Source organism: Diceros bicornis, chromosome 23 (genome assembly GCF_020826845.1).
Source record: "Diceros bicornis minor isolate mBicDic1 chromosome 23, mDicBic1.mat.cur, whole genome shotgun sequence".
In the NCBI taxonomy this organism is placed as follows: Eukaryota; Metazoa; Chordata; class Mammalia; order Perissodactyla; family Rhinocerotidae; genus Diceros; species Diceros bicornis.
In genome coordinates this window covers 34,883,393-34,906,183 of record NC_080762.1, presented here as the reverse complement: position 1 = coordinate 34,906,183, position 22,791 = coordinate 34,883,393, and the positions used below count along the sequence as shown (strand labels likewise).

At 38.1% G+C, this 22,791-nt stretch overlaps 1 protein-coding gene across 1 annotated transcript in view; it reads right to left on the bottom strand.

The window, feature by feature from the left end:
• FBXL4 (F-box and leucine rich repeat protein 4) overlaps positions 1-22,409 on the bottom strand; it is a 71,842-nt gene extending 49,433 nt beyond the window's left edge. Inside the window, exons 1-3 of the mRNA XM_058566594.1 lie at positions 22,339-22,409; positions 3,791-3,920; positions 2,568-3,151 (exon numbers count right to left, since the gene is read on the bottom strand). Of these exons, the coding sequence (XP_058422577.1) occupies positions 2,568-3,079 (512 nt within the window). The 5' untranslated portion in view covers positions 3,080-3,151; positions 3,791-3,920; positions 22,339-22,409. The remainder of the gene's footprint in view (positions 1-2,567; positions 3,152-3,790; positions 3,921-22,338) is intronic.
• Between the last annotated feature and the right edge of the window lie 382 nt (positions 22,410-22,791).

Sequence of the window (22,791 nt, the reverse complement as noted above, 5' to 3'; positions counted from 1 at the left end):
TATAGCACTGGGCAAGATGTCAGAAGACTTTCAGATCTTATAGAACTACCTATAACTTTTCTACTTCACTCATTGAACAAATGAAATGGGGAAAGATTGTTTTTAAACTTTGAATGTTCTGGAACCACAAGTCCATTTCCTGCAAAGAAATTCCTGAGCTACTCCAACACACTCTCTTGTTTGCTAACTCCTAAGGTGGGCATAAAACCACGTGCTCAATTAAAATAACAGGCAGTATAGTGCAGCGGTTCCCAAACAATAGTGTGCGACGGAGCTTTCCATGACTGTGAAAAATAAGGAACACACTGGTGTATATAAAAATATGCACACGTATACATGTAAAATCGCCAACTGTTCTTTATTCAAGATCCTAATCCTGCTCATTTCTCAGTATAAACTGAGGTTTCTTTAATGAAATAATGGTGATGATAAATGATGTTGGTATTTCATTTGTTCATCTTTTTAATGTGTGCTTACTTAGCAAAGTAAATAATCTGAGAATCCTATATCAGTCCTCTAATTTTTATTATCATTATTATTACATTTTCTAGTTTATTGTAGGCAACTTTCCCTACCTGTGCTCCACTTAGATCTCCTGGTGGGTTGTGGGTGCCCATCCTCCAGATCTGCGTGCTTTCTCCTAAGCACTTCCACATGCAGCCTTCTTCAGAGAACTACCTGGGCTCTTGGAGGCTCTGCATCCAGAGTGGAATGTGCCTGGAAGATTTCCATTCCTCTTCCTATTCCCCCAGCCCATAACTCAAGGCAGATGGGTGCAAGAGAGTAAGAGCCCAGCTCCCTAGCAACTTTGCTTCCAGGCAGACTGGGACTTGATGTGAAATTGCATCCTTGCCTGACTTCTCCCCTTCCCTACAGCGCTTTCTCCACTCCCTGCCCGGTTTCTCCAGGAACACTTCCATAACAAATCATTTGCATAGGAACAGTCCTCTCAAGGTCTGCTTCTCGGAAACAGGATCCCAGAGCTCTGTGAAATCTCGAAGTCTGGAAACCACTAGTGTGGATCTTAAGAAGGCCACTCCTGTGCTTGCACCCCTTCAACAGCTTGTTCTTACACTCTTCGACTTGTCTCACATCTTCAAACACCAAGATCTCACCTCATGATCTCACCTCTGCATGTGCTTTCTCTCTCCACCTTTCCTATCCAAACTAAAGCCTCCCTCAACCTGCAGGTCTCAGTTGTCACCTCCTCAGGGAAGACCTCTCTAAGCCCCAGAGATTAGGCTTTCCCTGCACAGTACATGTTCCCTGCAATCTCACGGTCCTCTTCCAGGCTGGCCTATGAACTCAAAGAACAAAAGCCACGTTTGTCTGGCTCTGTTTTGTTCCCAGCAGTGAACTGGTAGAGAAGGTGTTAATTTTTTTGACTGCCTAAAGAAATTCACCAAAATATTAACAGTTACTGAATCTGAGTGGAAGAATTGTGGTTTTTGTTTTTCCTGTATATTTTCTTTTTTGGTATTTTATAACAAGTTTTTTAAACAATGAAACATCTATTGATTCCATAATCAGTAAAATTTAAAAAGTCCTTTTTTATTCTGCAATAATATACATGGTAAGATTCTTTTTCTCTTAAAATCTAATGGTATTTTCTGTGGAATAAAGCTAAAAATTAGTTAAGTAAATTAGAGACACATCTGTAAATAAAGCTGTCACTTTAATCCCAATCACACACTGCAACTCTCAGCTAGGAACCCATGAGCATGATTTATAGTCAAAATCAGTTATGGAGACATTATATTTTAGATTAGCAGAAAGACATTACACGTTTCTTAGATCTCAGCCCCAGATTTGTTCAGCTTTTTAGGAAAAAAGTAGATAACTTGGTAAGAAAGAGGTAAAGAATGACAGAGTCCAATAAAACAATTCTCACATAAGAAAGGATCCTATCCAAAGTACTTTTTTTCTCTGAGAAAAAAATAAAATCTGTATATTAAAGGATGCTGGTTTTCTGTGTTTTAAAAAAACTGATTCATTAATAACATTGTTCACAATGAATTATCAAGGTAGTTTTGAAAAGAACAAATAAAGATTACACCAGCATTCTCCAGCTTGAGTTGAGCTGTACTCTGCATTGGTTTCCTGGTAGGCTGGGGAGGTGTTCCCTTAGAGCTGAGGGGACAGGGACTTCAAGGAAGCAGTGTATCAGGTGGCAGCTGATCTTTGCCCCCACTCCTCCTCCAGTGGCAGCCAGGGTCCTATAGTTTAACGGGTGCCCACAAACTGCTCTGGGGCTAGAATAAGCTCATAAGCGCAGCGAGTTTTGTCTATTTTGTTCAGTGTTCACTGATGTATTCCCAATACCTAGAACAATGCTTAGCATATGGTACACACACAAATATTTAATGAATTAATTAATTAATTAAGACCTAAAAACTGATAATATCAACAAGTAATAGAAAAATGGGCAAATAATATGATCAGATTTGTTTAAAAATCAAGTTTGTTTAATACTTAATGAAAATGCTTCCAATAAAAAAAGACATCCAATATCAAAACAACCAAAATCTTCCAGCCATATAACTTGGTCATTAAAAAATGAATCTTACCTTACTTCAGTGGGTGGGCTTGGGGAACAGGGGTTTGCAGAACAAGCCAGAATTCTAATGACTGCTCCAGGATGATAGGTTTCCAGAACATGAACAGCTGTAGGATACACCTGATGTTCAAAAGTAAGTTCCACATAGTCTTGGCTCTGAAAATTAGGTGGTGTCCTCTCGAATGGCAAGGAAGCACTAGGACACTGATCCCACCATGTTCCATAAGTTCGAAACACAGCTGTCTGAGTGAAGTCACCAGAACTCGGGAATACATTTGGTACACCTGCCAAATTCCACATGGTATAGGACATACTATTCTCACTTCCATAATGGGAACTGAAATCCACTACTTCTTTGGCATACTGGACCACCTCTGCATTGAGAGGGGAAGTCCGGCTGTTTGATTCTATAGTTCTGTGGCTGTTCATCATTTCTCCTCTTGTAGCTGTCCTGGCTCGGTGCCGAAGGCACATATAATAAAACATAGTCAGAACTGTTAACATGGGAAAGACTGGTGACATCTAGATGTGAATTATGAAGCTTCAAAAGGTCAGGTGTCCTCAGTAAGACGCATGAAGTCTTTGAAGGATGTTCTAAAAAAATGAATGGCTTGGTGAAGTAAAATAATTTAAATAAGCAGAAAATTGCACGAAGAAGGTAATACACAGGCTTTTTACCCAATGTAATTTCCCAGAATGAAACTGAAAAAACAAAATTCATTGTAAATGTGAATCTCTGGTATAATTTATCTAATGTATTTTTAAGAAAACTACATATTGAAAATGTATACAATTTTATGCTATATGGGAAGCAAAACTGATATTATAAGGCAATGAAAGAAGCATAATGCAAAAAATCTTATTTTATACAAAATTATAACCATCCTTCAAGAAAGTCCTTGAACTTTTAAAACTAAAATTATTTAAACTATATAGTGAACCACTAAAATACCGTAAATTCAAAAGAAACCATGGGCATTTTATAATTTCACATTTTAACAAATAATACCCTATTGTTAATTATTACTTCCAAACACACTAAGTACAGAGTTCACATTTTGGGAATATAGTTTTCTGGAGTTGACAGTTAATCCAGACCAACTAAATTAACTGCCTTACACATCACAGATCACCGGACAGTGTTTAATTTATAACTCGTAGCATTATTTGTTAGGGCAGTCCACGGCTGGCTGACATCTCGTTTGTTGCCAGCTACCCTTAGAAATCACTTACCCCAGATAGAATGGTCACAGGATATACACAGGAAATGCAAAAGTTGGCATGCATCCATGTGGCGTGAAAATTGCATATATTGAAATTGCATGATTTCAGGTACCAAAGTTGAAACGTGACATTCTTCTACCTGTAAGACAAGAGTTTTAGAAAATAATTTATTTCTAACTTAGGAAGTCAAATATCCCAAAAAGATTATTATCATAGATAAGCAGCTACATGTTAGACACAGAACTTTCAAATTGAACAGGTCACATTTTTCCGAATTTTGTGGACAATTCTGAATAATTAATATACTTTTTAAATTTTATGACAGAATGTAATAGAAATATAATAATGAACCATTTCTATATAGAGGTTGCAGACCCATAGCTTATGGGTCATACTATGCTGGCAGACATATTTTATGGGGACCAAACAGCGTTTTTTAAAATTTGGACTAGTTTACAACCTATAACCTTCTACCCCTGTTAGACGAGGCCTGAGCTCTTCTGGTGGCCGCTTTAGTTCCCAGCCAGCTCTACTAGTTTATAATACAGGCCTGACCCCTGTCTGCATTAAGTAGGTAACCTCTTGTCTACACAAACAGGGAAATCAACATACTTATTTTTGTACCTGTAAAGTCTTGAGTTTAACTTCTCCTAAGTAAAGAAGGAGAATGTACCAAGTTTTCTTTATAAAGCAATGTGCTAGCCTTTCAAAACTTTAGCACGAAGATTACAAAACATGAAACGTCCCTCACACTCAAAAATCTCTAATGGTTTTTTCTTATCACAAGATATAATCCAAATTCCTTGGTTTGACGTTTCAAGGCTCTCCTCAAGCTAGTCCCATCTCCTCTTGTCACACCCAGTAAACTCAGTCAACTTCTAAAAACTCTTCATGTTTTACTTTGTCTCACTACCTCTATCATTCTTTTTCTAACACTTTATTCCACACAAACAGGCTTATTCTCTGGCACCTACTAGCACCATCTTTGTGTCCGATTTATACCCTAGCTTCACAACGGTCTACATCAGGACTAAGTTTATTGAAGGAGGGAATGTAGCCAAATATCTTCATTTCTCAAAGTACTCAATACACAGTAGGCACACAATATTTGACATGTTGACAAAGAGGTGGTGAACAAACAAAAAAAATTTATAAAGGCCTAAAATAATTTAAAATTACATAACAGCATCCTTCTGCCTCTCAATCTCAGCCAGATCCAAACACACTGAAATGAATGACAAAATATAACCAGTAAAACAGTAAAGAGCTGAGCTTGAAACAAATGAGGAAAATTCACAGGTGTGAGAAACCAAGAGGAAAGTCAAAGAGCAGAGAGCAGGAGCTGAAGCTGATACGACTCATGCAACCAGTTACAGGCCGTAATGGTTATCAGGGGACTTCCTAACAACCATGCAGAGAGGTTATTTCAAGCCATAGGTCACATCTGGAAGGACCCGCATAAAGCCAAAACTTAAGAAAGATCACCCTATCTGTGAAACCAGGAATATGAAAACTCAGCTCACTGGCCAGGAAGCCCAGGGAGACATGACGTCAACGTAGGCAATGGGGGAAAGTCACCAGAAGAAATCAGAACCCTATTAGGCATGTACCATGCGTGAAGTGTGGGCCTAAATTCACACTACCCTGTGCTTTAGAATCCCCACTCCATCTCCAAGCCAAAAAATGTAAAAAAAAAAAAAAAGTAGTCCTGAACTGGTAAAACTTTAGGACCTGGTAGGGGCAGATGTGAAACCTCTTTGCAGGGATGCTTCCACAGCGCTGAACAGACTATATCGTTACATCACAGTCAAGTTACACAGGAAAGTTACAGTAAAGACGCCTCACAGTGAAAACTTTCAGACCACAAGAGAACAGCACCCACGATGAGCGACAGTCAGTAGGTAGATTGTGGAGGAATTTGCACCCCATGAATAAGAAATAATGGAACAATCTGAATAAGACTTTTGTTAGAGAAGAGTAACAAAGCATGTACTAAAATAAATAAGGTGCTTCTGCAGCACACATTCCTAGCGCTGATGTATCATGAATCAATGGATTAGATTCACCTCAGGAAGTATAACACCGAGTGCTGAAGTATAGGTCATGTTATAAACATGGGAAAAAATAATTATCTAGTATATCACTTCTATTCAAACATTTCACCTACCATAAATATAAATCTGCCAAATAAAAAATATTTTACAACTGCAATCTCAAATCTTTAACACCAAAATTCTGAAATGATACAGCCCTTTCTTTTACCATATATACTTTATTTCAAAATAGGCTCATAAGCTAATTAAGAGGTGTAATTTTCCACAGAGGTTACTTCCTCCTCCTCTTTCTTAACAGAATTAACGAAATACATTTAAATAGCAAAAATAAAACTCAGGAATAAACAACACTGTACAAGTATCCAACTCAATGAACAGATCAGCTAATCTGGAAGACTGTGGATGTTTTATTCCTGGAAATCTTCAAGGGAAGGACAGAAAACCACCTGCCAAGGTGAACGGAGGAGTTGGACTGTATAATCATCACTTCTCACTCCACAGTCTATAAATGGCTTCAACTAAGTGCCTTTTACTTTCTTTATAAAACTGCATTTATCAAAAAGTAAAAGTTTTATAAAACCAAAGAAACATCCCCAAAGTAAGACATCATCATTCATGCGAACTTGCACAGTCATTCTCGGCAAAAAGACTGAGAGACAAATTGTGAACGTCAAATTCTATTTGACACACCAAGCCACAAACTTTATAACTGTTTCCCAGCTAGCTTTTACCATTGTAGATTATGGGATAATATCAAAAGTGGCAAGACTGTCATATGTGCAATGTCATTTTTAAGCTGTTTTAAAGTTAAGAAAAATTTTGCAATGAGGCAACATATGTAAAAGTGAGTTATAAACTGTAGACATATATATTACAAGTTCAAATTTCTTCACTGTAGAAATGTAAATAGATGCTTTATTTTTTCAAGCTATGGATAACAATAATCTTTAGAGTTCACTTTTTGTGAGATAAAGCTAAAAACAACACAAGAAATTTTCGCAGGAAGGAAAAGCAGTGTATAGTAAACTGAAAAAGGCAATATATTTATTCGTTTCCCAGTAATACTATTAGGAAAAATGTAATAAAGTTAAAACCTGTTTTTGAAAATAAACAAGGCATAGAAATAAAAAACGGAAATGTGCACCCACTGTTAACATCCTTCATTGATTCTGAACTCCCTTCCAGTCAACTAAGGTGACACATAAAAGTGTTTTGGGGTGGGGAAGCACACATGGAGAAGAAAGCATAGCTCACTCTTCCATTCCCTGGGAAATGAAGCTGAAAAAGGGAATAGAGCCATAGTCTCAGGACTCATGTGGGCAGCAATGACCAATGAGAAGTCCAAATTGTCCATGTACTGCCTGGACTTTTGCCAAGGCATGGAGGCAATCCATGATAACCAATGAATATCCCAACGGGCAGTGAACCAAACACAAAAGATACAATAACTCCATTTGATGAGGAGAATGGGATTGAAAGACAAAATGATTTTTCCCATCTGGTACAAATAAATAAATATTAGTCTGGTACACTAAATTTGTCCAAAAGGGTGATTATAAAATATGCCTTTCAGGAGACATTTTCTTTTCCAGTTCATTCAAAACACTACTTTAATTGTAAAGACTCGTACAACATATAAAAATATTATCTTCCATTTAACAAAAAGTCAGAATTAGAAATAGGGTGATCTTTATTTTAGTAGTTGTTTAATCCAATCACTTATCAACAACGGTTATGAAGTGAGAAATTCTCCACAACACGCTGAACTTTTATACTAGCACAATCAAGGAATATAAAACAACAGCCATTTTAACTTGTCTCATGAGACTTTCAGACTCCTTGGGAAACAACTTGCTTTATATGACATGATTGTATTATAATACAACTTTACTTTCAACCACATCTTTCATATTATAAAATGCTGAACAAAGTTAAATAATACAATTACAGAGAAAGCAATAACAGTGGAAAAGAGAAATTAAGAGGAACAGACAAGGGAGAACACATGTTTACTACTGAGATTTGAAGTGAGATGGGGAGTCGATGAGGTGGAGAGAAGCAGGATGGCAGGAACCGCAGAGAAGACGGCTTGTGCTTGGGCTGAGGAACAAGGAGCAAGGAAAAGGACTTTTTATGAAATAAACAAAAGGAAGCAGTCGGAATGAACTCGAGCCAGGACAACACAAAGGCTAGAGTCATAGTGTGATGAAAGAACCTGGAAAACAAGTTTAAAACTCAAAAGAGGACTTTCAACTTTTAAAGTGAAAAGATATAGAAAAAGATAAAAAGGACAAGCAATAAGGCACAGTCATACACTGAAGGCGAGTCATAACACAATACATACTTGCAAAATAGCCCACAGAGGCAAGTCAATGAAGTGATAGAAAAATCGAGGGCTTAGGCTGCTTTGCAGCATAGGACCAAAACGTAACAGAGTGAATAATGTGGTAACCAATCAGGAAAAGAGGCTGAACTTGAAATGTTACCATTTCTGAATCCTGCTGAAACTGATCGAGAGACACTATTTTGAGGAAAAGACTTTTCTGGTTGAGTTTAGAAATTAAGTCGTGGCGGCATGGAGGAAAATATCAATCAAGAAGAGTGGAATTATATTCCAATTTGGTGCAGCAGCTGACACTCATAACCAGCCCTCTTTCCTGGCCTGTCCCCTCTAGGCTTCTATGCCACCACAGGCTCTTCTATCTCCTTCCACCTCTCTGATAACCTCTTCTCAGTCTCCTCCTGAGGTCTTCTTCCTCCTCATTATCAAATATATAGAGGTACCACTGAAGGAAGGCTGTCTTTTGATAAAATGATGCATAAGAACATTCCACCTGCCTTGGCACTGGCCCTCTCCTCCCTCCACTTCCACACACCCTCCACCCTCGCTGTAGACCCACCAAAACATCTACCTCACCCTCAATTACACTTGTGCTTTCACACCTCAGCAACTTCAAGTCTGCCCCCCCCCGAGGCTAGGTTGCTCCGGAATACCCTCGCTCTTCCTCTGCTTGGCACCCACCCTCTTACTCATCCTTTAAGGTCAGGTTCAGACCTTATCCACCACCCACTTTTTCTTTGCTCTTACATTTCGTTTGCCATTTCTTGCATGCTAAGATATTTTTCTACCCTAATAGACTATGAATTCCTCAAGTTCAGAGAATGTGTCTTAATTATAACTACACCCTAAAGGCCTAGCACATGCTAATATATGCTCAATAAACATTTGTTCTGTTTTTTGAAAATTGGCAGAGTAGATTGGAGGAGAAAATTCAAATAAACACAGAAATGAAACCAGTAATTCTTCAAGATAAGGCACATGCAGACCAAAAAAATGAGGCAAAAAAACTTGCATGTCTTGATATAGAGAAAAAGAGGGAAAAAAAGGGATAATAAAAACCGAAACACAATAGGTAAGAATCAAAGATACGACATTCTTTGAAGCCATCCAATAAGGAATATGATACATATTGAAATTTCACTGTTCAAAGAGAATGTAAAAAAGTAGTAACTTCTGTTAGTACAAAAGCAGCCCCTGAAGACATAAAAGAGACTTGACCTTGGCCACAAAGAAACTCTGATTGAAATTAAAAAAAGATTCATGAAAGAGATGATTGGAGAGGTAAAAGAAAGCTATTTTCTCAAACGCAATGTTTTTTTTTTTTAACACTTCAAATCTACGTCAAGACCACAGGGTGATTATGGGAAACTTGGAAAAACTATGGATGAAAAGAAGTTCTTAAAAAAAAGGATAACCTAAGAGAGCAAGAGGGAAGAGAGAGGCCAAGAGAGGCAATAATATAAGAGGAGGGGTAAAAAGACAGGTTGATACTGTTCTGGTATTAGATATGCTGGGGAGGCGCAAAGGCCAAGTGTTAGCAAAAGCATCCCTTTTGCTTCATCATAATTATCTACATTCCAATGTACTATACTGACAAAATTTAACAGTGTCAGTGAGGAGACTCCTGGGGATGGAATAGTACAACCTGATGTGCCTCTCTTCCTCTAAGTAAATTCTCCTCTAATGAAAACATTTCTATTATGATTATACTTTTTAATCAACAAGGCCCCAATACAGAATAAACAGGTACAGTTCTTCACTGAAGCAAGCCGATGAACAGGGAGAAGACAGCCTCCTATCCAGCTTCAAAGCTTCTTGAAAATTCAGGCAAATAAAGCAGAGGGAGAACGCAGAGGAAGCAACCAGGAAGAAAAACCAAAAGGCCAAGGAAAAATCTTGAAAACCAAAGAGGTAAGCAGTACCGCTCTCTCGTCCAGGAATCAAATAGGTCTCAAAAACACAAAAAATATGGAACCCAGTGGGCTCTTCAAAACTTCTGCTGAGTTAATGAACAAACAGCAAGGACTAAGCAAGAAGTGCCTAAGAAGTCAAGCTAGGAATGAATTTGTCAGAAAACAAGGGATGAGACAGAGAAACAATTTAAACTAGGAATTGATAATGTTAATTCTGCAGAATGTTCTCTCTCCTCTTTCTTTCCTAGACTTCAACAAGCATATCTAAACTTATGAAATACCTCGTAAGCAACCTTTAGTAGCAAGAAAAAGAAATTATAAGGAATCAATGTTTAAAAAAAAAGCAGTTGTAGAATAAGTGAATGGTGATTTTCTGATAAAATGGATCTAGAAACACTCTTCCTGCCCAAGGTACTATCTCACAAAGTGACAAGGAAGGACATGTTTCTAATTACACAGGTATGATAATATAAAGTACCTTAGATAAAATGCCACTATGCTAATATTATCTATATTTTACCATGGGTGAGAATAAGCCATCTGAATGGGAAGATTGTAAATTTAGAATAACCCTAAATCTTTAGCAGATATACAATATATATTTAACTAAAATCTAAGACTGAGGACTATTTTAATGGACTCACTAAAGAGAGAAAAAAATCTCTCCTCTAGCTAAAAACCATAAAGTAAAAGTTAATTTACTTTAGCCAAATTATAGCTATACATTTTTGTACATTAAAATAAAAAGCATTTTACCTAATAAAAATAGACTGAATTTAGTTAGCCTTCCCAACGAAAATCCAAGTACAAGATTATAGGTATGCCACTGCCAGCCATTCAAGCTAAAAGAGCAATTAACTAAAATGGTCTAATACTGCGAAATTAACTTTGGGATATAATTTACATTCCAAAACATGTATTCCATTTTAAGAGTACAGTTCAATGAGTTCTGACAAAAATATATACCAATGTAACCACCACCAGAACCAAGATATAGATATAGAATATGGCCATCCTCCTAATCACCCAACCACTCCCTGTGCCAGGAAAAAACTGGTCTGCTTGCTGTCACTATAAATCAGATTGTCCTTTATTCTTAAGTTACATAGAAGTGCAATATGTATGTACTTTGTGTCTAGTTTATCCTGCTCAGCATATCTTTGAGATTTATCCCTGTCGTCATGTGTATTAGTGGTTTGTTCTGTTTTATTGCTGAATCATACCCATTATACGGACATCCATTCACCTGTTGATAGACATTTGGATTGTTTCTAGTGCAAAAATGTTTTCAAAATGGTTGTAGCATTTTGCATTTCCCTCAGCAATATATGAGAGTTCTAGTTGCTCCACATCCTCACCAATAGTTAATACTGTCAGTCTTTAGCCATTCCAGTGGGTGGGTAGTGGTATCTTGTGGTATTAGTTCACATTTCTCAATCGACTAATAATGATGTGCAGCTTCCTTTCATGCCCTTACCTGCCATTTGTATCTTCTTTAGTGAAACGTCTATTTTGACCATTTTTTAAATCAGATGTTTTTTTTTCCCTTGAGTTGTAGGAGTTCCTTATATATTCTAGATACAAGCCCTTTATCAGATATATGTTTTGCAAATATTTTCTCCCAGTCTGTGCTTGCCTTTTCATTTACTTGATAATATCTTTTAAGAAGAAAAGTTTTCAGTTTTTTATTAAGTCCAATTCTTCATCGTTTTATGGCATATTTTTGTGTGTCCCAGCAAACATTTTACTTAAGAGCAGTATCAAGCATAGTTTCCAAAAGGTAAACCCTGGGATGGATAGTATTTAATATCTTACATCTTGGAACAGTTAATTACAGATTCATCAAATTTTAAGACAATACCAAATTGGATACTGCAAACACTTCCAGTGGGAATGCAAAACGGTATAGCCACTTTGGAAAAGTCTGGCAGTTTATTATAAAGTTCAACATACCCTTACCAAACCATCCAGCAATCCTTCTCCTGGATATTTACTCAAGTGTATTGAAAACCTATATTCAAACAAAAATCTGTACACAAATGTTTACAGAAGATCTATTCATAATCACCCCAACCTGGAAACATCTAATATGTCCTTCAACAAATGACTGGATAAACAGTGGTCCATCCATACAATGAAATACTACTCAGTAATAAAAAAGGAATGAACCATTGATTCAGGCAATAGTGCAGATGAATCTGACAATGCATTCTGTATGAGAACAAAGCCACACCGAAAAGCTACATAGTATACAATTTCATGTATAAGATACTCTGGAAAAGACAAAACTCCAGGGAAGGCAAACAGATCATGGTTGCCAGGGAGTTAGGGGAGAAGACAGGGGTGAATTCCAACGACCAGAAAGGGGTTACACAAAGGAATTCTTAGGGTGATGGAACTGTTCTATACGCTTTTGTATTCAGTCTTTGTTTTAGAACAAAATAAGTCAAGTAGAAGATTTGAAACTCTGGCATCACCTTGTTTACAGGCCTCCTAGCTTATTAGTCTGTTCTTGACCAGCACTCCCTGAGAGAGAGCTACTAGTTGCCAAGTCCTGCCCATTCATTGTGCCCAGAGCAAAGCCTGATCACAGAGCCCCAACCACTCACCCGGCCTTACGGAATACCTGTGCAGAAAAGAGAACAGTGACCTTCACGACTTCAGAGCGACTCTCACCCAGGAACAAATCAGTCAATAGAGCTCTGCATTTATATATAGGAGTAGAACCAGCCATCTTAAAGACCGAGAAAAGAGTTGGGCAATTAACAATAATAGTAGGGGACTTTAACACTCCACTTACACCAACAGATAGATCATCCAAACAGAAGATCAATAAGGACACACTGGCCTTAAACGACACACTAGAACAGACGGACCTAGTAGATATATACAGAGCATTCCATCCAACAACCGAAGAATACACGTTCTTTTCAAATGCACATGGAACATTCTCCAGGACTGATCACATATTAGGCCACAAAACAAGTCTCCATAAATTTAAGAAGATTGAAATAATACCAAGCATCTTTTCTGACCACAACGGTATGAAACTAGAAATCAACTATAGGAAGAAAATCAGAAAAGCCACAAATACGTGAGATTAAACAAAATGCTACTGAACAACGACTGGGTTAACGAAAAAATCAAAGAAGAAATCAAAAAATACCTGGAGACAAATGAAAATGAAAATACGACATGCCAGAATTTATGGGATACAGCAAAAGCGGTTCTAAGAGGGAAGTTTATAGCAATACAGGCCTATCTCAACAAACAAGAAAAATCTCAAATAAACAATCTAACAATGCACCTAAAGGAACTGGAAAAAGAAGAAGAAACAAAGCCCAAAATCAGTAGAAGAAGGGAAATAATAAAAATCAGAGCAGAAATAAATGAAATAGAGACCAAAAAAACAATAGAAAAAATTAATAAAACCAAGAGCTGGTTCTTTGAAAAGATCAACAAAATTGACAAACCTTTAGCCAGACTCACTAAGAAAAAAAGAGAGAAGGCACAAATAAGTAAAATCAGAAATGAAAGAGGAGAGGTTACAACAGACACCTCAGAAATACAAAAGATTATAAGAGAATACTATGAAAAGCTATATGCCAACCAATTCGACAATCTGGAAGAAATGGATAAATTCTTAGAATCATACAACCTTGCAAAACTGGATCAAGAAGTAGAGAATTTGAATAGACCAATCACCAGTAAGGAGATCAAAACAGTAATCACAAACCTCCCCCAAAAATAAAAGTCCAGGACCAGACGGCTTCCCTGGTGAATTCTACCAAACATTCAAAGACGACTTAATACCTATCCTTCTCAAACTCTTCCAAAAAATTGAGGAGGGGGGGAAGCTCCCTAACTCATTCTACGAAGCTGACATTACCCTGATACCAAAACCAGACAAGGACAACACAAAAAAAAGAAAATTACAGGCCAATATCACTGATGAACATCGATGCAAAAATCCTCAACAAAATACTAGCAAATCGCATACAACAATACGTTAAAAAGATTATACACCATGATCAAGTGGGATTTATTCCAGGGATGCAGGGATGGTTTAACATTCGCAAATCAGTCAACGTAATACACCACATTAATAAAATGAAGAAGAAAAATCACATGATCATCTCAATAGATGCAGAGAAAGCATTTGACAAGATACAGCATCCCTTTATGATAAAAACTCTGAATAAAATGGGTATAGAAGGAAAGTACCTCAACATAATAAAGACCATATATGAGAAACCCACAGCTAATATCATCCTCAATGGTGAAAAACTGAAAGCTATCCCTCTAAGAACAGGAACCAGACAAGGATGCCCACTCTCACCACTCCTATTTAACATAATACTGGAAGTCCTAGCCAGAGCAATCAGGCAAGAGAAAGAAATAAAAGGGATCCAAATTGGAAAGGAAGAAGTGAAACTGTCACTATTTGCAGATGACATGATTTTAGATATAGAAAACCCTAAAGAATCCACCAGAAAACTTTTAGAAGTAATAAACGAATATGATAAAGTTGCAGGATATAACATCAACATACAAAAATCAGTTGCATTTCTGTACACTAACAACGAAGTAGCAGAAAGAGAAATTAAGAATACCATCCCATTTACAATTGCACCAAAAAGAATAAAATACCTAGGAATAAACTTAACCAAAGAGGTGAAAGATCTGTACACCGAAAACTATAAAACATTTCTGAAAGAAATTGAAGAAGACACAAAGAAATGGAAAGATATTCCGTGCTCCTGGATTGGAAGAATTAACATAGTTAACATGTCCATACTTGCTAAAGCCATCTATAGATTCAATGCAATCCCTATCAAAGTTCCAACAACATTTTTCACAGAAATAGAACAAAGAATCCTAAAATTTATATGGAACAACAAAAGACCCCGAATAGCTAAAGGAATCCTGAGAAAAAAGAACAAGCTGGAAGTATCACACTCCCTGATTTCAAAATATACTACAAAGCTATAGTAACCAAAACAGCATGCTACTGGCACAAAAACAGACACACAGATCAATGGAATAGAATCGAAAGCCCAGAAATAAACCCACACATCTATGGACAGCTAATCTTTGACAAAGGAGCCAAGAACATACAATGGGGAAAAGAAAGTCTCTTCAACAGATGGTGTTGGGAAAACTGCATAGCCATATGCAAAAAAATGAAAGTAGACCCTTACCTTACACCATACACAAAAATTAACTCCAAATGGATTAAAGACTTGAATGTAAGACCTGAAACTGTGAAACTTCTAGAAGAAAACATAGGCAGTACGCTCTTCGACATCGGTCTTAGCAACATCTTTTCAAAGACCACGTCTGAACGGGCAAGAGAAACAATAGAAAAAATAAACAAATGGGACTACATCAAACTAAAAAGCTTCTGCACAGCAAAGGAAACCATCAGCAAAACGAAAAGACAACCTAATAATTGGGAAAAGATATTTGCAAACCATACATCTGATAAGGGCTTAATCTCCAAAATATATAAAGAACTCATGCATCTCAACAACAAAAAAACTACCAACCCAATTAAAAAATGGGCAAAAGACCTGAACAGACATTTCTCCAAAGAAGATATACAGATGGCCAACAGACACATGAAAAGATGTTCAAAATCACTAACTATCAGGGAAATGCAAATCAAAACTACAATGAGATATCACCTCATGCCCATCAGAATGGCTATAATTAACAAGACAGGAAACAACATGTGTTGGAGAGGAGGTGGAGAGAAGGGAACTCTCATATACTGCTGGTGGGAGTGCAAACTGGTGCAGCCACTATGGAAAACAGTATGGAGATTCCTCAAAAAATCAAGGATAGAACTACCATATGATCCAGCTATTCCACTGTTGGGTGTTTATCCAAAGAACTTGAAAACATCAATTTGTAAAGGTACATGCACCCCTGTGTTCATTGCAGCGTTATTCACAATAGCCAAGACTTGGAAGCAATCTAAGTGCCCATCAAGGGACGAATGGATAAAGAAGATGTGGTATATATACACAATAGAATACTACTCAGCCATAAGAAACGATGAAATCCAGCCATTTGTGACAACATGGATGGACACTGAGGGTATAATGCAAAGTGAAATAAGTCAGAGGGAGAAGGTCAAATACCATATGATTTGCTTCATTAAGTAGTAGATAATAACAACAATAAACAAACACATAGGGACAGAGATTGGATTGGTGGTTACCAGAGGGGAACGGGGGAGGGAGGAGGGTGAAAGGGATAATTCGGTACATGTGTGTGGTGATGGGTTGTAATTAGTATTTTGGTGGTGAACATGATGTAATCTATGCAGAAATAGAAGTACAATGATGTACACCTGAAATTTTTACAATGTTATAAACCAATGTTACTGCAATAACCAAAAAATTAAAAAAAAAAAAAAAAAAAGTTCGGCAATTAGAACAAATGGTCTCCAATAAAGGTTAATGCAAAAAAATAGGAGAATTGTTTTAAAATATAATTATTGTTAGTGTAAATTAATAGGGTATAGGATCCACAAAACAAGTACAAGCTAATTTTTTTTTAATTTTTTAAGTTCTTAGAAATTAAAAACATGGTGATCGAAATAAATTAAAAATGAAAATGAAAATAATGATTAGTGACCTAAAACACAGATGCAAGAAACCTAATACCTATATAAAATGAATTCAAGAAGAGATTGAAGCTAATGAAAATTCAAGCAAATGCTAGAAGATATGTAATATTTTAGAAATTCTAAAAAAAAAAACTGACTCAAACTCTTATTCACATAGAAAAACAAAAACAAAATGAAAAATATTTCTAGACATGCAGGTATACCTCCCATAACTCTTTTTAAAAACATTACTCAAGAAAGTATTTCAGTCAAAAACACAAATGAGTTAAAATAATTTTAAAAAGAGGAAGACATAATGTTCCAGTACCAGCAACCTTATAGTTAAATCTAAATCATTACAGATACAGTACTGGTAAAGTTGAAAAGGATGATTAGGGGACAAAACAGAAGATAAGTAATATAAAAAAGAAATCAAATCAATAAGACCAAGAATGTGGGGAAGGCAAGGAGTCAAGGTCTCACCTTATTAAATGGAAGTGTGAGGACAACAGAAAGTCAGTTACAGATGGTTTCAAAATTTCCGAACTTGCAGAGCGGGGAGAAAAAAGTAAATATGAATAGGTTAAAGTTTCCTCTTAAAAGATAAAACCTTTTGGGGTCCAGCCCCGTGGCTCAGTGGTTAAGTGCGCACGCTCCACTACTGATGGCCTGGGTTCAGATCCCTGGCACGGGCGACGCACTGCTTGTCCGGCCATGCTGAGGTGGCATCCCACATACAGTAGCTAGAAGGATGTGTAACTATGACATACAACTATGTACTGGGGTTTTGGGGAGAAAAAGGGAAAAAAAAAAAGGAGGAGGAGGATTGGCAATAAATGTTAGCTCAGGGCCAGTCTTCCTCAGCAAAAAGAGGAGGATTGGCATGGATGTCAGCTCAGGGCTGATCTTCCTCACAAACAAAATAAAAAAGATAAAACCTTTTGCACAAGGAATCCTTGTAATGGAACTGTTCTGTATTTTGACTACAGGGGTAGTCACAAGATCTACATAAAATTGCAGAGAACTAAACACACACACACAAGCGCCTGTAAAACAGGTGAAATCTGAATACAATCTATAGACTGTAACAATGTCAATTTCCTGGGTGTAATATTATACCACAGTTATGCCACATGTTACCATAGGAGGAAACTGGGCAAAGTATACACAAGATCTCGCTGTATTATTTCTTATAATTGCATGTGAATCTATAATTATCATTAAAAAAGTTTTCTAAAAATGCAAATAGATAAATAAAGGTAAACTTTCAAATTGGGAGGGGGGAAAACTGGAAGGAGAAGTAAAAGTCCAGTTATATGATGCTGATGTTTATAAGAGAGGCAACTAAAGCAAAATGATGTCGAATGACTGAAAATAAACATATGGACAATAATTAGATCTATCTGGTACACACAAAACTGACAGAGACAGCAACAATAATATCAGACAATGTAGATTCCAAGGTAAAAATTACTAAATAGGGCAGAAAAAGATACTTTATATTTTCTAAGATTAAAATCCACTATGAACAAACAATGACACACAGTAATCTATAAAGATGAATCCGACTAAATTCATAATCACAGGAGACTAACATATTTTGCTTACTCATTTTTCAGTATGTTATGATAAATGTCTCAAATCAAAACAACAGGAAAAGAACAGCTTATTAAAATAAATGTTTTGGGAAAATGTCCAGACATTTAAAAAAGTATATTTAGAATATTACTGTAGCAACCATTTTTTTAAATTTTAAATATATGATACAAAATATATAATTAGAAAATATATACAAAGAATATTTTAATAATCTTGGGGTGGAAACTCAGACCATAAAGGAAGAGAATAACAGAACTGACATCACATATATTTAAGATTTCCATATAGCAAAGCTCTCAGTAACAGCAGTAAAAAAACAGACTATGAAAAAATACTAGTAAATGGTGTACCAAGTCATTAATAGCCACAATACATAAAGAGCTATTACAAATCAATAAGAAAAAGAGGAACACTTCAATAGAAAATTAAGCAAAGAATATGAACGGGTAAGTAACAAAAGAATACAAATGGCCAATAAACATTTACAGATATTCAACTCCAAAAAAGAAAAGGCAAAATTAAAACAGTAATAAAATAGCATTTTTCATCTATAAAATTACTAAAATGTAAAAATTGATTGTATCATCTTAGCAGTGATTCTTTTGAGACAATCTTCACAGGTCTCTCATGTTTCTGCATGTCTTATAAGCAGGGGCACTGAAGGCCTTCGTTCCAGACTATCTTTTCAAGGGTGTTAATATAGCAAACATCCTTGGCAGATAAAGAGAGGCTTCCCGCTGGAGTAGAGGGCAGGTTCTTTTACTATCCAGCATAATAAAGATACTGTCTCTCTCCAGGGCAAAGGTTAAGCAGGTTTATTTGCACCCCATTATGAAACACTCAGGTTCTCTGAACTCAGGGTTCCTCTCCTGTTATGGAATCTACCACATGTGTTAGAGTCACCTGGCCCTTGTCACATCACCCTGCAGAAATTGGGGCTCAAGGAAGTGGCACAAAAAAAATGATGAAACTCTGGCTACCGACTGTTGTTGCTATGCTTTGTCTCTGACCCAGGAGTCGCACATCTTCTGCCAGTATCCATGAACTGTTAGCTTGCAAGTAGGGTAAAATCTCAGATCCTTGACAATTCTTGGCAATGATATGGCAGCAGCAGCATTCTTATAAATGGTATAAATTTACTCTTACAACAACCTTTTGAAGAGCAATATGGCACAATCTATCATAATTTAAAACGTATATAGTCTTTGACCCAGCAATTGCACATCTAAGCATTTACACTAAGGAAATTAACAAACATGCAGATACATACATACAAAAATGATCCCTGCAGTTTTGTTTGTAATAGAAATAAATTTGGAATAGTGTAAATATCAACAGGGGATTGGTTAAATAAATTCTAGTTATTCCTACAATAAAATACCAAAAACACTTTAAAAAGATAATATTATATGCACTGACATTGAAAGATGTTCACCAATTATTACTAACTGGAAATTATAGAAAATTATATAATACACTGCCATTTATGAAACAAATATGGACTTGTACACATGTATTTTTAATGTCTGGAAGGAAAGAGAACAAATAATTAAACAGTGATGATCTCTCAAAAACGAGGTTACAAGGTAGGTGGGCACAACACTTTCACTTTCTCCTTTGGCTATTTCTATATTACTCGACTTTTTTTTTAAAGAATATATACATTTATTTTATAATCTAATAAAGTTTCCAAGCAGCTATCATAGCCACATCTGAAAATTCATTATATTTAAGATGTCCAGTTGGGATGGTAAAATACAAATGGACATGAGGCTGTCCCCGGGATCGCGTCCATAGACATTTATCCCGTAGAGCTGCTAAAACGAGGTAAAGAATACCCCAAGTGATAGCTGATGAGGAGAGACACACTACACTTACTAACACACAATGCCAAGTCAAAAGACTGCAGATTCCAAAGAAGATATACAGATGGCCAACGGCCACATGAAAAGATGATCAACACCACTAATCATTAGGGAAATGCAAATCAAAACTACAATGAGATATCATCTCACACCCATCAGAATGACTATCATTAAAAAGATAAGAAATAACAAGCTTTGGAGAGGATGTGGAGAAAAGGAAATACTCGTACACTGCTGGTGGGAATGCAAACTGGTGCAGCCACCATGGAAAACAGTATGGAGATTTCTTTAAAAACTAAAAATAGAAATACCATATGATCCAGCTATTCCACTGCTGCGTATTTATCCAAAGAACATGAAAACACTCATTCGAAAAGATATATGCACCCTTATGTTCACTGCAGCGATATTCACAATAGCCAAGACTCGGAAGCAAACTAAGTGCCCATCAATGGATGAATGGATAAAGAAGATATGGTATATACATTTAAGGGAATACTACTCAGCTATCAAAAAAGACAAAATCATGTCATTTGTGACGACGTGGATGGACCTTGAGGGTATTATGCCAAGCAAAATAAGTATGATGGAGAAAGACAATTACTGTATGACTTCACTCATATGTTGAAGATAAACAAACACACACATAGATAGGGAGAACAGATTGGTGGTTACCAGAGAGGTAGGGGGTACAAAAGGGGTAAAGGGGCACATGTATGATGACAGATAGAAACTAGAGTTTTGGTGGTAAACACAATGCAGTCTATACAGAAGCCAAAATAAAATGATGTACACCTGAAATTCACACAATGTTATAAACCAATGTGACCTCAATAAAACAAAATTTAAAAATGCATGCAGATTTTGAATCGAGCTGCTTCTCTATGTACAACTCTGAGAAGCAACTCTACATGGCGAGTTCTGAGTTAGCAAGAGAAGGAATTTAACAATGGTTAATGATTCAACTGACTATGGGAAAGGCAAGCTAAAAAAAAAAATTACAAGAATAGGCAAGAAACTCTAAAGGAGGGGGAAGGAAGGGGTAAAAAAAGGAAATCAACGTACCCCCATTAAATGTAAAAGCCAAAATTTGGGATAGCAGTTACAAAAAAAAAGTTGGTACTCAGAAAGGAAGTATGGAAAGAAGAATCCAATTCAAGGAACAATTACAGAGTGCCTACTGCGGGGTGATACACATCGCCACTAGAAAGACAAGTACATTGTCCCTTTCCCCCAAGAACTTAATAGGATTGTTGATATATCAGGAGAATCTCCCTCTGTTCAACCACCAGGTACAACATGTAATAGAAGACAACAGAAGCATGAAGCGAATTTTAAGGAAACTATGTGCCTATATTCTGAACTTAAAGAAACCGAGGAGCGCAAGCCAGGAAGCAGTCAAGACAGCTTGTGTGCTCGAAGAGACCAGAAAAAGCAAGATCCCCGGACGTGCTGTCAGTGAGTCCCCCAGGGCATAAAGCCAGACACAGTGTCCTGCCAACGCACCTACCTAACCACAGGTTTATATCATCTCGACTTTCTAATTATTTGTATATTTCAATTAGTGAATGCATCCCGAGGCTTTGTAGCAGTTAGCATTTGGGAAACCACCAAAGAAATCTAAAACCACTCCCACTGTCAACATGTTGACAAGGAGGCCAAGTGGATGTTCATCATCACACTACACTCTCAAGACAACCCTAAACATAGAAACAAGATTGCTGCCGGGTATCCTGTGGCAGTCCTGAAGACGGACAGGGGCCTGGTTAGGCAAAAACCATCCCACGCCAGAGGGAAGTCAAGGCAGCACGCACAGGAGCGACAAGTACCCAGGCAGGCCGGTGGCCAACGCAGGGCAGCAGGGTCAGCTGGGCCCGCAGACACCGCGTGTAAACACCCACGCGCCGCGCGCACGTCGGGGCGACGCCTCACGCCCTGCGGACACGCTGGTGCAGAGCAGCAGCGCCCAAGGCACGTCAGCTGTCCTCAGGGTCCCCAGCAAGCTCCGCCGGCGCAGCGCGGGCTTCGGGGGAGGGGCGACCGGCAGGGACCTCAGCTGGGCGCCCAAGCTCCCCAAAGCGCGGCGCTCCGCCCTGACCCGGCCCCGCCCCAACGCCGAAGGAGAAAGAGGGAGACCCTCAGGAGGGAGAAGGAAAGGAAGGGCCGTACCCTGCAGCGTCCCGGAGAGGCGCGCGCCGCGGGCTTCACCAGAGACCAGGCGGCGCGGGAGGCCCGGGCGCGGGGGCGGCTCCCAGACGCCGCGCTGCGGCGCAACGGCGGCGAGCCCGGCCCAGCGCGACCCGGAAGGAAGACGCAGAGGCCGCGAGGAGGGGAGGGGCGGGGCCAGCGGGGAGGCGGAGCAGGTCCGGCGGGGGCGGGGCCAGAGGGAAGGCGGGGTGGGGCGGGGCCGGCGGGAGCGGGGCCAGAGGGAAGGCGGGGCGCTGCCCCCGCTGGAGGCCGTCCGCAGCGTCAGAACCGCCTTCTCCTAGGCCGAGGGGAGGAGCTTCCAGCTGGTTTTCCAGACCCAGTCGTGCCCTATAAATTGCCAGATACTCCCCAGCGGGCACTGGTTGCAAATTTACTGCGAGAGTAGTTCTTTCCTCCCACCGGCCTGGCACCTGT